Here is a 16,191-nt window from a genome sequence, read left to right as displayed (position 1 = left end):
GAAGAATTTGGAAAATCGCCGCGCGGGATTAGCCGAGCGGTCCAAGGTGCTGCAGTCAGACTGTGCGGCTGGTCCCGGCGGAGGTTCGAGTCCTCCCTCGGGCATGTGTGTGTGTGTGTGTGTGTGTGTGTGTGTGTGTGTGTGTGTGTGTGTGTCTTAGGATAATTTAGGTTAAGTAGTGTGTAAGCTTAGGGACTGAAGACCTTAGCAGTTCAGTCCCATAAGATTTCACACACATTTGAACAAAGCTAAGTGTGCTGGCTGCTACGTGTAAGCTGTTGCCGAGAATCAGCCCAGAAGGCAAATTTGACCCTCGCCGGGCAGTGGACGGGTGTGGGAAGGCGAGGCGTACGGTAGTCGAGGTGTGTCGGTCGGGCAGTGCCCCCCGTGAAGTGTCATCGACTCTGGCCAGCAGCTAATAAGCCAAAGAGAGCAAAAGCCGGCAGCACTCCGTCCGCCGGCGGCAGAAGATGCTGCGTCAGCCGGCGGCGGCGGCGGCGGCGGCGGCGGCGGCGGCAAATAAACGACGCGACGCGAAGGGCCGGCAGTAGCGCGCGTGGGCGGCGGCGCGGCCCACGGCTGTTAGCGGGGGACGGGGCCGCGAGGCGACCCGGCACGCGGCACGGGCAAGAGGGCGGGGGCGGGGGCACCGCAGGTGAACTGTGAGCTACAGCGGCCGCTGACACGTCCCTTCTAGTGCACACGAGCCCACGGAGTTGCGCAGACTGCTTAAAAACTTTACCTCCACCCAGCTGAAGGACGCTGCACCGAACCGAAGGCAAATCTGTACTATCTGATCAAAAGTATGTCAACACCCGGTGTAATGCATAATTGACCACTTAATATCACGAGAGGCGGACCCGTCGGTGTAGGAGGAGACGGACAGCATTGCCTTTTTTTGTCATCGGTCTTCTGACTGGTTAGATGCGGCCCACATTGATTCCACTTCTGCGCCAACCGTTTCATTTCGAAGTAGCACTTGCAACCTACGAGGGGCGTTTGGAAAGTCCGTGCAAAGTCCGAGAGATGGCACTACCGGCGCGTATCAAGGTGACTTTTAGTTAGTAGCATCTTTGGAAAGAACGCACACCAAGTTTCAGCCATATTGGTCTATTTCTGTGTGTTTGGCGTTCGTGTGAATCAAGGAAGTCGAGTGATTGTCAAAAAAATGGACGAGAAAGAATTTCGTGTGGTGATTAAACATTACTTTACAAAAGGCAAAACGCCTCAGGAGACTAAAGAGAAGCTTGATAAACATAACGGTGACTCTGCACCTTCGGTTAGAACAGTTTATAAGTGGTTTCAAAATTTTCGGAGTGGCCATATGGGCACAAGTGATGCTGAACGTTCTGGAAGCCCTCTGGAGGTTACGACTCCAGAAATTATTGATAAAATCCAGGATATGGTGATGGATGACAGAAGGGTTAAGGTGTGTGAGATTGCTAGTTCTGTGGACATCTCGAATGAACGGCTACATAATATTTTGTATAAACATTTGGACATGAGAAAGTTATCCGCAAGATGGGTTCCGCGATTGCTCAGGCTTGTCCAAAAACGGAATCGTGTGAGGTGTTGCAAGGATGGTTTGCAGCTGTTCAGGAAGAATCTGCAGGACTTTCAGCGTCGTTTCGTAACTGTGGATGAGACGTTGATACATTACTATACTCCTGAGACCAAAGAACAATCTGAACAACGAGTTACCTAGGGAGAATCTGCACCAAAAAAGGCGAAGACCATTCCTTCGGCCGGAAAGGTTATGGGATTCAAAAAGGATAATCCTCATAGACCATCTGTAAAAGGGTAAAACTAATACAGGTGCATATTATTCATTGGACTGTTTTAAAACCGAGCTGCAAGAAAAACGCCAGCGACTGGACAGCAAAAAAGTTTTTTTCCATCACGACAAAGCACCAGCACACACCTTAGCAGTTGTGGTCGCAAAATTAGTGGAAATAGGATTCCAACTCGTTTCACATTCCCCCCATTCTCCAGACTTGGCTCCCCCGGATTGCTATTTGTTCCTCAATTTGAAGAAATGGCTGGCAGGACAAAGATTTTATTCAAACGAGGTGATTGCAGCAACTAATAGCTATTTTGCAGACTTGGACAATTCCTATTATTCGGAAGGGTCAACAAATTAGAGCAGCGTTGGACAAACTGTATAAGTCTTTTTTAGACTGTCGAAAAATAAAGAAGGTTTACCCCAAACACAAAAGTAGTTTTTATTTTTGCACGGACTTTCCAAATGCCCCTCGTATGTTCTTAATTAGTTGATGGGTCGATTCCAGTCTCTATTTTCCTCTACGGCTTTTACCCTCTATAGCTCCCTCTAGAACCAACGAAGTTATTCCGTGGTGTCTTAACAGATGTCCTACCATCTTGTCACTGTTACTCATATATACCTTTCCTCGCCGATTCTGCGGAGAACCCTCACATTCCTTACCTTATCAGTCCACCTAATTTTTAACACTTACCTTATCAATCCACCTAATTTTCAACATTCTTCTGTAACACCAAATTTGAAATGCTTCGATTCTCTTCTTCTCTGGTTTTCCTACAGTCCATTATTGCGTACTTTCAGTTACCTTTTGTACTATATTGCAAACAGTTTTTCCTAAGTCTGGTCCAAGCCTCATTGAGCTACACTATGTGATCGAAAGTATCCGGACACCTGGGTGAAAATAACTTGCAAGTTCGTGGCGCCCTCCATCGGTAATGCTGGAATTCAGTATGGTGTTGGCTCACCCTTAGCCTTGGTGAAAGCTTCTAGACTCGCAGGCATACGTTCAATCAGGTACTGGAAGGTTTCTTGGGTAATGGCAGCCAATTCTTCACGGAGTGCTGCACTGAGGGGAGGTATCGATATCGGTCGGTGAGGCCTGGCACGAAGTCTGCGTGTCAAAACATCCCAGAGGTGTTCTATAGGATTCAGGTAAGGACTCTGTGCAGGCCAGTCCATTACAAGAATGTTATTGTCGTGTAACCACTCCGCCACAGGCCGTGCATTATGAACAGGTGCTCGATCGTGTTGAAAGATGAAATCGCCACCCCGAATTGCTCTTCAACAGTGGGGAGCAAGAAGGTGCTTCACTCATCAATGTAGACCTGTGCCGTGATAGTGCCACGCAAAACAACAAGGAGTGCAAGCCCCCCCTCCATGAAAAACGCGCCCACATCATGACACCATCGCCTCCGAATTTTACTGTTGGCATCGCATACGCTGGCAGATGGTCACCGGGCATTCGTCATACCCACACCCTGCCATCGGATCGCCACACTGTGTACTGTGATTCGTCACTCCACACAACGTTTTTCCACTGTTCAGTCGTCCCATGTTTACGCTCCTTACACCAAGCGAGGCGTCGTTTGGCGTTCACCGGCGTGATGTGTGGCTTATGAGCAGACGCTCGACCATGAATCCAAGTTTTCTCACTTTCCGCCTAACTGTCCTAGTACTTGCAGTGGATTCTGTTGCAGTTTGGAATTCCTGTGTGATTGTCTGGATGGATGTCTGCCTATTACACATTACGACCCTCTTCAACTGTCGGTGGTCTGTGAGTCAACAGACTAGGTCGGCCTGTACGCTTTTGTGCTGTACGTGTCCTAACACGTTTCCACTTCACTATCACATCGGAAACGGTGGACCTAGGGATATTTGGGAGTGTGGATATCTCGCGTACAGACGTATGACACAAATGACACCCAATCACGTGGGCACGTTCCAAGTCCGTGAGTTCCGCGGAGCTCCCCATTCTTCCCTCTCACGATATCTAATGACTACTGAGGTCGCTGATTTGGAATACCTGGCAGTAGATGGCAGCACAATGCAATTAATATGAAAAACGTATGTTTTTGGGGGTATCCGGATACTTTTGATCACATAGTGTATGTTATTTGGTAGACACACATCATGCGATAGTTATGTCAAGTTGTATGCAACAGCTTATTTAGTAATCAACATCATGAAGGCAGTCCTTAGCTCTTATTAAATGTGAAAGCAGAGCAATAATAAAGTAATAGCTTTTTAGGATTAAGAACATCAAAAAATAATTATATATATGGACTGTTTCTTCGAAAGGCTTTGAGAATCTTCTTTAGAGGTGAAAAGCTTAAATCTTTTTGAACACTAGATTTTTCTTAATAACTAAAAATTCATGTTAGGTTCTAAGTCTCACTGGAAGACAAAAGTTGACGTTTGAGCTGAAAATCATCTTTAAAGCAGTACACTGCTATTTCACCACTACAGCTGACTACTTTCAATTGATCTTGCCCACTTTCAGAGAACTGAACCTCCTTTACGAAAGCCCAACAGGATGAACGGCTGTATGGTGCGATGCCTGGCGCATTAAACTGCATCACAATTCAATCCGCTCCCGAGCCCCATAAAAGACCCCGCGACTACCCCTTGTTAGGAGTAAGGTATGTGATACTTGTAAGAGAAGTAAAAAAACGTTTGCCTTGTACTGTGCTGACAGCGTCGTCCGCAGTAAGCGTTTAACGGAGGCGGGGCCAGAGGAGTGGCGAGTGCAGATTTGCGTTGTTAGCAGCGCCCGTCCACAGTTTTAAGACTCGGCCGCAGACCGCGGGCGCGTCTCCAGCCGTTCCTTTTTGGCGCTGCTAGTCCCCTGAGCCGAATGCACAAGTGTGCAGGGGCAGGCAGGCAACCGGCAGAACAGCTACGACGTGCGGGCAACGTTTGACAGGCGCTGCCGTCGAGTCGGCTGAGACACTCCGTCACCAGCGCCAAGCCCTATGATATTTACTGTACACGGTTGTTACTGCCTACTGCCTATTGCAGACATGACCTTCAGGAAAGGGAATGGGGCCCAGAAAATTGCCGTGGACGGCGAGTGTTCACTAGAGACGAAACTCGGGTGAAGAGTGCCGCACGGAAGTGAGACATTACGCAATTTCCCTCCTCGAACATGAACAATCTGTAGGATAGGGCAGACAGATATCTGAGACTGTGTGTCGTATCCACAACGCGTTCCATTTGTAACTGAACACTTTATAATGGCCAAAGAACAGAAACCTATCGAGTAAATACGCAGAGTGGAGAAAAGTTGACAACGCCATAGTAGGCTAGGGGACAACGAAGCAAGCAACGTTTTCTAAACAATCGTTGGTCGGAAATGCGATGTGCAGCTACAATCATAAAAACGACAGACAATCAGCGACGAGCACATAGAGGTGTGTGCATTTAAGGCAGTAGATACAGTTACCTGGGCACAAAAAAACGCAATTTTCAAAATTTGTTCAAAAAAATTTCATCGTTCCTTCACCTTTAGTTACGTCAACAACACAAAATCTTCATTAGTTGCCGAGTTATGGGGGAATATATGTATGTTGGTGCGCGTGTAACATCCGAACATTCCACGCCCACTTCATCCATTAGCTCCTAACTTACTTTTATGTCAGTTTTACTTCGACATGTATTTCTCATATTTTTGTGTCGCAGGATGATACTGCAAATTTTTCATACTTGTTAGGCATAGCTCAGAGCTTCAATTATTCTTAGGAGAACTGTTTGATGCCTGAATTTTTGTGTGTTACTAAATGCGGTGACTGCTTTCTATAGCTGTTTTAGCATGATTTCAGAGGCGATTCTTTTGTATTTGGAAATAAGATAGCTCGAAGCATCGTACAAAACGGAGAAGGTATGCTTTCATGGATACAGACATAGTAATTTTCTGGGAATGCTGATATTCATAACCACACACTGAAGTCTTCAATGAAGGGCCTACAGCAAATACTGTTGTGTGATTTGTAATAGACATTTAATTTTTAAAGAAACAAAAAAGTGTGTAGGTAGATTCAATCGAAACGCTAGTTAGTCTTTCTGTTCAAAACTCAGCTTTTTTGGAAGAATAATTGTGCAAATACAGATTCGCGATGCAGCGATTACTTTTAATGATGGAATGGATGTCAGATTAAAAATTGAGACACTTAAAATGCTCGAGGAGGAAAATGTTGCTGAAAAGTTTAAATACTGTAGACGTGGTGAAAATGAACAGTTCCAAAACGGTGAAGGATGATCCACCCAGGAGACAAAGAAAACAGAAAGTAAGCTGAAATTACAAAATGAAGCAAGGAAAGAAGAAGAGCAAGGAGCATACTACTTCCCTGGACAGAAGTCGTCCTGAAGTTCTTTAAACATCCAACCTGCTCATCTCAGAGCAGAAACAACAAACAAGCTAACGCAAGTGTCTACATTTCCTGAATTCGTCTTACCGTTTACATTACATTCGGGGTTGAAAATGACCTTGTGCGTCAATGCACTTTTGCGCGAGCCCCAACATGTTATTATACACTTTGCGCAACTCCGCTGCATCAGTTCTCAAAATTTCATTAAGAATTCGGTTATTTGCATAAACTTCCCCCTTTACACTGCCCCCCCCCCCCCCCCCCGATAAAAGTCACAACTGGTTAGTTCCGCCGAATGCGGCAGCCAGTTCTTTGCTTAAAGTCCTTCCTTCTGTTGATCTTTCATGAATTCCTAAGAGTGACACGCATGGGGTGTGAAAGGTCACCCCATTCTGTTGAAAGATAGCGTACGTACGTTCATCGGGGTCAACTGCGCCTAAAATTCCCCAGATTTCCAAATGAACGGCATTTTTTACTAATAAGAAAAAAAACAAAAAACAAAAGAACAGGCCCACAATCTGACCCGCTGACACGGCACACCACGCTCCAATTTTTTCACCTTGAAGAGGTTCCTTATTTATCGTATAGGGATTGTTTGTTGACCAGTATCTGGTGTTCTTGGAGTTCACGTGTCCTGTTAGATGGAACCAGGCTTCATCACTCGTGAAATACAGCAGCGGATCCAAGGTTACACTTTCAATTGTTTGACATAGTCACGTAGAGTAATTCACACGTTTTACCTATTTTCCTCCACCAGTTCTTTGACACACATCATTTTGTGGGGGTTCACCCCTAACGTGTTGCGATAATTTACGTGCCAACTTCTTTGGACTCTGGGTCATTCGTGTTGTAATATCTAAGATCACAGCAGATGCAAGAATGTACCGGTCTATACTGTTCTTTTTACGTTTGCAAGTAATCCTGTAGTACGCCACTTTGTCAACAGATCCTGTATACTGTTCTTTGCTGGTGTGGAAACGACAGGAAATATCTTTGCAAAAAATTTCTCCCGTTTCCTTGAATAAACCGGTACACACATACGCCTCCACTATTGCGATCCTTTCTTGAAGAAGATACATCTCGCTGAGATATTTATTTCGCACGTCTTAACCAAGTCGCTGCGGCTTTGGTATCGACAATACAAAACGTAGTCGCAACAACTTCGAAACAAGTTGACAATTGGGGGAGGGGGGGGGGGCGACAATGAGCAGTGTAGTAGTACTCGGGGCCGGTTTTTTTTTTTTTTTTTTTTTTTTTTGCACAAACCTGTATAACTATGTATTTACCTGTCATGTATCATAATAAATGTTCTTCGGGTGTATTACAGTTGTAGGTACCTGAATGAAGTCCCCCGAAAGCCAGTAAAGCTTTAAAAAATCTAACGAAGGGATGGATAAGGTGGCAGGTCTAGTCTTATGTTAGGTTCATATGCTCGGTCAGAATGGAATGGACGGAATGGAGCGTGGCACAGTTTAAGCGCGAGCTCATGCAGGGAGCAGCGGTCACGCCCGGTCTGGCTTGTATTACCCTGGCAGCCGTCTGAGACCGCGGCGTGTCCTGTTGCTGGCTGCCAGCCGTTACGGCGTGTCTTTTACGACCGCCTCGCAACCGTCACTCCCTCCCCTCCTACACGGCAGCCCCGCCACAAACACGGGCCACACCCTTAGCTGCTCCAGGGACGTCACCTATTCCCGACCAGGTCTTTGTTTCTATTTTCTCCCCAAAACACAGTCGTTTTGTGTCGTTACTGCTCGCGATGATGTAATATCCGCACTTAGTGTCTTTCGCAATTTTCGCTTGTTCAAAAATTATGTATAATCCTTCGTACTTTGTTAATACACTGCCGGAAAAAAAATGTAACACTGTCAACGAGAAGCTCATTTCACTGATAAGTGAGGTGACAGGTAGTTCGTCATTCTAGAATATGACGACAATTCAGACCAACTCAAACACAAATCAGAGCACACGGTGCCCAAAAGGGCTCACCGATACAGTGTAGCCCTGCTCTGGTGGCAATGCGGACAGAACGTACTCTCATCATGGAAGATAACAGACCGCCATTCCAATCTCCAGTCACCTCTAACGACATCAGAGCTGTACTGCTTGGTGGTGTCGCAGTAGCCTGGCCAGAGTCATACGCAATCTTAATCATGCTGCAAGCAGACAGTTCTCAATGGGTCCTGATGATACAGCAAGTGCAACATACACTCATGCTCATAAATTAAGGATAATGCTGATACATGGTATAACAGCACTCTGGTGGGCGGTTTGCGGGTTTAAATCACCTCGGGGCATGACCATGCGATGCATTTGACCTGCAATCGTCGCACGGTGGCGCTGGCAGCTATCCACATACGAAGAGGTTTGTGGGTGCATGTCAGTACGGTGCAGCGAGGAAGTGTGCAGACGTTTTCAGACGTGCTAATGGTCACTGTGTGTTGAAAAATGGCTCAAAGAACACATAATGATGACGTTATGAGGGGTAGAATACTAGGGCGACTGGAGGCTGGTGAATCACAGCAGGTCGTAGCACGGGCCCTACGTGTGCCACAAAGTGTGGTCTCAAGATTATGGCAACGATTCCAGAAGACAGTAAACGTGTCCAGGCGCTGCAGTACGGGACGTCCACGGTGTACGACACCACAAGAAGACCGATATCTCGCCATCAGTGCCCGCAGACGGCCACGGAGTATTGCAGGTAGCCTTGCTAGGGATCTTACCGCAGCCACTGGAACAGTTGTCTCCAGACACACATTCTACAGACGACTGAACAGATATGGTTTATTCGCTCGGAGACCTGCAAGGTGCATTCCACTGACCCCTGTTCACAGGAGAGTCCGTAAAGCCTCGTGTCAAGAACACAGTACATGGCCATTGGAACATTGGTCCCAGGTTATGTTCACGGACGAGTCTAGGTATAGTCTGAACAGTGATTCTCGCCGGGTTTTCATTTGGCATGAACCAGGAACCAGATACAAGCCCCTTAATGTCCTTGAAAGGGACCTGTATGGAGGTCGTGGTTTGATGGTGGGGGTGGGATTATGATTGGTGCACGTACACCTCTGCATGTCTTTGACAGAGGAACTGTAGCAGGTCAGATGTATCGGGACGTCATTCTGCACCACCGTGTCCGCCTTTCCAGGGGTGCAGTGGGTCCCACCTTCCTCCTTATGCATGATAACGCACGGCCCCACCGAGCTGCCATCGTGGAGAAGTACCTTGAAACAGAAGATATCAGGCGAATGGAGTGGCCTGCCTGTTCTCCAGACCTAAGCCCCATCCAGCACATCTGGGATGCTCTCGGACGACGTATCGCTGCATGCCTTCAAACCCCTAAGACACTTCAGGAGCTCCGACAGGCACTGGTGCAAGAATGGGAGGCTATGCCCCAGCAGCTGCTCGACCACCTGATCCAGAGTATGTCAACCCGTTGTGCGGCCTGTGTACGTGTGCATGGTGATCATATCCCATACTGATGTCGGGGTACATGTGCAGGAAACAGTGGCGCTTTGTAGCACATGTGTTTCGGGACGGTTTTCTCAACTTATCACCAATACCGTGTACTTACAGATCTGTGTCGCGTGTGTTCCCTATGTGCCTATGCTATTAGCGCGAATTTTGTGTAGAGCCACGTTGTGTGGCACCACATTCTGCAATTATTCTTAATTTATGAGCATGAGTGTATATATAACACTGCACCCCGTTGCATGTAAATATTATACACATGTGCCACTGAACACCGTCCTTAAGGGTGTTGCATTTCCAGCATTGTGACATTTTCTGTAAATGTGTTATAACTGAAATATAGTTTAGTGGTCGACGGTAGTTTCCAAATGGTTGTAGCATGGAAACGTAACGTTTTCGGACATGGTATCCTATTCAAAGTATAATGTGCTCACTACGACTGTTGATATTTTAAAATATTATCGGCCCTCGATTATTATCAACGTATCGGCCTATAAAAATATCGGCTGCACATTTTAAGTACATTGCCGGCTTTAGAGCAGTATATTTAAGTACTGATTTATTATTAGATAATTCTCACTTAAGCAAGCTGACAGCCTGCTTAACCCCCTTAGAGAAAGAATTGAAAGGAGAACGATGCATGTTCACGCTTGGCGATAACTACTTTGCTAACAGTGCTAACTGCTTATAAGTGGCACAATAAAACATCTCCGATGGGTCCATCGTTCGGTTTCGTCACATAACGGATTTGGCCGGAACACTTCATGTCAACTTCCCTGTTGTTTAGTTTCTGCAAATGCCAGAGACCTAGCAGTTGTAGTGTCAAAATTGCGTGATGCAGATAAACGTTGCAATTTCTGTGGGTAGCGCCGAGCGCCGATTACGTAAGCATTTCTTCCCACACGTCTCCGCCCACAGTAATGACTAGTCTTGTCATTTAGATTTCCGTTTCATTTCCTGCGACTGTTTTTTAAGAACGCTTATGTGAAGCAATAGCACCCTAGTTGCGTGAAAAATGTTTGTTACTCCATTCACATAGTCAGCCACCAGGGCAATCTAACTACTAATTTGTGCACTTACACTTGCTTCACACAATCAAAGAGAAAGACTGGACGTTATGAAAGCTCAAGAAGTAGTAAGAGTCCTTCACACAGTGAAAGCAAATTTATTTTCTACCACAACTTCCATGAAACAATTTCAAAAATTTGGCGAAAACATTTAATGTAAAATAAAAAATACCAGCACTCGTTATTTCCATTTCGATATTGGTATATATGTGAAGAAATTCTTTATGTATTTCTAACCTAACAAAATGAATTATCACAAACTGTTCAAAATCCAGTCAATGGCTGTACGGCTTTCAGGAAGGAAGGGACCGGGGGGGGGGGGGGGGGGACGCTTTAGTCGAACTTGATTCGAGTGCGATTACGAACCAATATAAACACTCAATAGACCGTCAGATTCAGGGGCATATGTGAAGCAACTGACCTAGATTATGTCCCCTGTAACCGCAGTTGTTCACAACTTTGCCTGATAGCGTGTGTGGAATTATAGTAAACAGCACATTGAAAAAATACCGTATATCCTTATCAATTCAGTGTGTTATTTCATTTGATGGTGGGACTGTATAGGTTAAGAATGATGATGATGATTGGTTTGTAGGGCGTTGAACTGCGCGGTCATCAGTACCCGTACAAAGTCCCAATTTTTACACAGTCCAATTTTTTCTCAGTCCACTCTAGCCACTGCCACAAATGATGAAGAAGACAACACAAACACCAAATTCCCGGGCAGAGAAAATCCCAACCCAGCCGGGAACCGAACCCGGAACCCCGTGGCCTAGACAGCAACGCCAACCACTAGACCACAAGCTGCGGCAGAATGACTACTCAATTTCACCATGTAGTATTGAATGTTGGAGTACGTCCTGAACGCTGGACTGACTTTGTCGGCAGTACACCAGATGCCTCGCACACATCTGAGAGGGATACTCACTGGTGTCCTGGCAGCTGGTGAGGTCGAGCACCTCGAGGATGTGGTCCACGTAGAGCATCTTCTGCGCGTCCGTCAGGCTGTCCGGCAGTCGCAGCCGCGCCGTGAACTGAAACAAACACCCGACGATGAAAACCTGCTGCACAAACCACTTGCACCGATCCAGATAGTATTAGAGACTGCAAATCGCTTTAGTACTCGATTTCAGCGAGTCGTGCAGTCGATTGCTAAAGTGTGAACGCTACTGATGTGCTGTCCCATGTCCTGGGGATTTCAGAGACAATAGCTGTTGGCCGGGGTAGTTTGAGGGCGGATCCAGTACCGGAAATAGCCCTTATTACTTTCAATGTATCAGTTCTGCAGGGAAACGTGGCCCTGATTCGTGGAGAGGACAAATCAGTCCATACTTGTACGACGAAATTTTATCAAGATAAAGGAGAATTGGCGTAGGGAAGTATTAGAGTAGCCAGTACAAACCTGCGACGTCTATTTTTATCGTCAGCACTGAATTTAATGTGAAAGCTTCAAAAGTAGTGTTATTTCGTCGAGAAAGGAAAAATAAATCTCGTCCCCAGAAGGCCGCATGTAAATACATTCCATCGTACATCATCAACAATTCTCACCAATATTTGGCGAAATGACGCGTTACGCGTGGTTTACTGCCAAACTGTGCAACGGAAGGGAACCTTTTACGAATGTAAACCATGTTTGTTTTCAGAATGAGATTTTCACTCTGCAGCGGAGTGTGCGCTGATATGAAACTTCCCGGCAATTAAAACTGTGTGCCCGACCGAGACTCGAACTCGGGACCCTTTCGCGGGCAGATGCTCTACCACTGAGCTACCCAAGCACGACTCACGACCCGTCCTCACAGCTGTACTTCTGCCAGTATCTCGTCTCCTACCTTCCAAACTTTACAGAAGCTCTCCTGCCAACCTTGCAGAAATAGCACTCCTGAAAGAAAGGAGGCAAAGGTCCCGAGTTCGAGTCTCGGTCCGGCACACAGTTTTAATCTGCCAGGAAGTTTCATGTTTGTTTTCGATTAGAAACTTTGAAAAAGCCATGTAATTGTAAAAATGCGGCATCTGCAGCGATGAATATCACCCCATCATGTGTATATTGTCAACCGTAAAATTATAATAGTACCTAATTTTATATACGAAGTCCTCATGTACGTCTCACAGTCCCTTCCTGGAAGTTCATTCACAATCTTAAATTTTCATTCGCCCTTCCTTTTTTACCATGTTATGAAAATATTAATGAATACAAAATATTGAACATAATCTCTGTTTATTTGCAGTGTTAAGTAACGTAAGAACTGAAAATAAAGTTTCCACTCAGGGACTAGAACCAACGACTTGCGGATTACCGTTCTGTACCCCTTCCATTGCGGCCAACGGCCTTGCTGCAGTGGTAACAGCGGTTCCCGTCAGATCACCGAAGTTAAGCGCTGTCGGGCTGAGCTAGCACTTGGATGGGTGACCATCCGGTCTGCCGAGCGCTGTTGGCAAGCGGGGTGCACTCAGCCCTTGCGAAGCAAACTGAGGAGCTACTTGATTAAGAAGTAGCGGCTCCGGTCTCGGAAACTGACAAACGGCCGGGAGAGTGGTGTGCTGACCACGTGCCCCTACATATCAGCATCCAGTGACGCCTGTGGGCTGAGGATGACACGGCGGCCGGTCGGTACCGCTGGGCCCCCCCAGGGCCTGTGGTCGGAGTTTACGAAGTTTACCCCTTCCAGTGCGCCAATCGATGCCTAGAAAGTGCGCGAACATAAATGGCTAATAGATCGCACAACCTGCGCCAAAAATGCTATTTTTTTCTTTTTAAGTCTTGGCCATTTAGAGCTCCCACTACTCTCATCTTCATTTCTGGCCAAGAACAGCATATAACAAAGTTAGATGAAACGCGGATGACTAAAAGGCGATGTCCCCTTGTGAGTCCTGGGGACAGAGCGGTCTTTGCTCTTTCTGGCGGAAAGAGGTGCTGGGGCGGGGCGACTTGGCTGTGAGCCGAGCAGAGTCTTGTTGACAAGGGACGTGTGCAAGCGTCAGCCGCCGTCAACAGTGAGACAGGTCCGTGTCGTGTCGGTCGGAGTACAGTCTTTCCATGTTGGAACGTGTGGCACGCTGGCGTTGTGTGGGCAGTTCCGGCTTGTTGGACAAGGAACCTTACTGCGAGACTCGCAAGTAAATGTGTTTCGCGTACGCCTACGGGGGAGTGCTTCGATCAGGTACTATCAGCCGGTATCTGCTAATTCTTCCCTCGCCTACCTAGAGTAACGGAACTGTTGTTAGATGAAATACCGTTATTTATCACGTGACATGCCTCTGTGAATGTAAATTTGGGCCGACCGCTGTGGCCGAGCGGCTCTAGGCGCTTCAGTCTGGAACCGCGGGACCGCTACGGTCGCAGGTTCGAATCCTGCCTCGGACGTGGGTGTGTGTGATGTCCTTAGGTTAGTTAGGATTAAGTACTTCTAATTCTTGGTGACTGAAGACCTAAGAAGTTAAGCCTCATAGTGCTCAGAGCCATTTGAACCATTGGTAAATTTGGTTGCGTGTTAAGAGGTGCTAAAATTTTTTATCAGTTTCCAGTGACCAGTGCGGACTGATAGATTTATTACATGTTGTTATTAACCCCAGAAGGCTAAAGGGAGGAAAATGTTTCACTGTCACTACTCTATCGTACAGACAATCATTTTATGGTTTATCCACTGGCTAATTACAATTACAATGTCTCCCGTGCTATATATATCACATACAAAGTAAGTACTAAATGTCCTGTTTTACATACTACATCTACATGGAAACTCTGCAAATCACATTTAAGTGCCTGGCAGAGGGTTCATCGAACCACCTTCACAATTCTCTATTATTCCAATCTCGTACAGCGCGCGGAAAGAACGAACACTTATATCTTTCCGTAGGAAATATGGTTTCCCTTATTTTATCTTGGTGACCGTTTCTCCCTATGTAGGTCGATGTCAACAAAATATTTTCGCATTCGGAGGAGAAAGTTGGTGATTGGAATTTCGTGAGAAGATTCCGTCGCAACGAAAAACGTCTTTCTTTTAATGATGTCCAGCCCAAAAACTGTATTTCAGTGACACTATCTCCCATATTTCGCGGTAGTACAAAGCGTGCTGCCTTTCTTTGAACTTTTTCGATGTGCTCGGTCAGTCCTACCTGGTAAGGATCCTCCACCGCGCAACAGTATTCTAAAAGACAATTGACAAGCGTAGTGTAGCAGTCTCCTTAGTAGGTCTGTTACGTTTTCTAAGTGTCCTGCCACTAAAACGCAGTCTTTGCTAAGCCATCCCCACAACATTTTCTGTGTGGTTCTTCCAATTTAAACTGTTCGTAATTGTAATTCCTAGGTATTTAGTTGAATTTACGGCTTTTAGATTAGACAGATTTATCGTGTAACCGAAGTTTAGCGAATTCCTTTTAGTACTCATGTGGATGACCTCACACTTTTCGTTATTTAGGGTCAATTGCCACTTTTCGCACCATTCCCATATTTCTTCAAAATCGTTTTGCAGTTTGTTTCGATCTTCTGATGACTTTATTAATCGATAAACGACAGCGTCCTCTGCAAAAAACCGAAGACGGCTGCTCAGATTGTCTCCCAAATCGGTTATGTAGATAAGGAACAGCAATGGGCCTATAACACTACCTTGGGGAACGCCAGAAATCACTTCTGTTTTACTCGATGACTTTCCGTCAATTACTTCCTTTCCGACAGGAAATCACAAATCCAGTCACATAACACGATATTCTACAAGCACGCTATTTTACTACAAGCTGCTTGTATGGTATAGTGTCAAAAGCCTTCCGGAAATCCAAAAATACGGAATCACTCTGAAATCCCCTGTCAATAGCACTCAACACTTCGTGCGAATAAAGAGCTAATTGTGTTTCACAAGAACGATGTTTTCTAAACCCATGTTGACTGTGTGCCTATAGACCATTTTGTTCGAGGTAATTCATAATGTTCTAACACAACATATGTTGCAAAATCCCGCTGCATATCGACGTTTATGATATGGGCCTGTAAGTTAGTGGATTACTCCCTACCACCTTTCTTGAATATTGGCGTGACCTCTGCAACTTTCCATTCGTTGGGTACGGATCTTTCGTCGAGCGAACGGTTGTATATGATCGTTAAGTATAGAGTTAATGCATCACCATACTCTGAAGGGAACCTAATTGGTATACAGTCTGGACCAGAAGACTTGCTTTTATTGATTTAAGTTGCGTCGCTACTCCAAGGATATTTACTTCTACGTTACTAATGTTCACAGATGTTCTTGCTTCGAATTCTGGAATATTTACTTCGTCTCCTTTGGTGAAGGCATTTCGGAAGGCTCTGTTTAGTAACTCTGCTTTGGCAGCACTGTCTTCGTTAGCGCGAACCGCGAATCGGTACCAACTGCTATCGTAAATTATACGACAGTTTAGTAACCTAGGATTAAACGCACGTCGTTGTAACAGGTTTCTGTTCTATTTAAGCCATTCGGCCTCACCAGAGAGGATTACGTTAAACTGATTATGTTACCATGTTCTGTCCCGTGTGTAGTAGTGAACC

At 45.8% G+C, this 16,191-nt stretch overlaps 1 protein-coding gene and 1 pseudogene across 1 annotated transcript in view; one reads left to right on the top strand and one right to left on the bottom strand.

Annotated features, from left to right (window-relative positions):
- Positions 1-16,191, bottom strand: part of LOC126456563 (uncharacterized) — an 85,299-nt gene that overhangs the window by 55,133 nt on the left and 13,975 nt on the right. The window contains exon 3 of the mRNA XM_050092309.1: positions 11,605-11,710. Coding sequence (XP_049948266.1) covers positions 11,605-11,710 — 106 coding nt within the window. The remainder of the gene's footprint in view (positions 1-11,604; positions 11,711-16,191) is intronic.
- LOC126459023 (5S ribosomal RNA) lies at positions 12,994-13,111 on the top strand (annotated as a pseudogene).

Source organism: Schistocerca serialis, chromosome 2, assembly GCF_023864345.2.
Source record: "Schistocerca serialis cubense isolate TAMUIC-IGC-003099 chromosome 2, iqSchSeri2.2, whole genome shotgun sequence".
In the NCBI taxonomy this organism is placed as follows: Eukaryota; Metazoa; Arthropoda; class Insecta; order Orthoptera; family Acrididae; genus Schistocerca; species Schistocerca serialis.
Note: the sequence above shows the minus strand (reverse complement) of the source record. Positions and strands in the feature narration are given on the sequence as shown.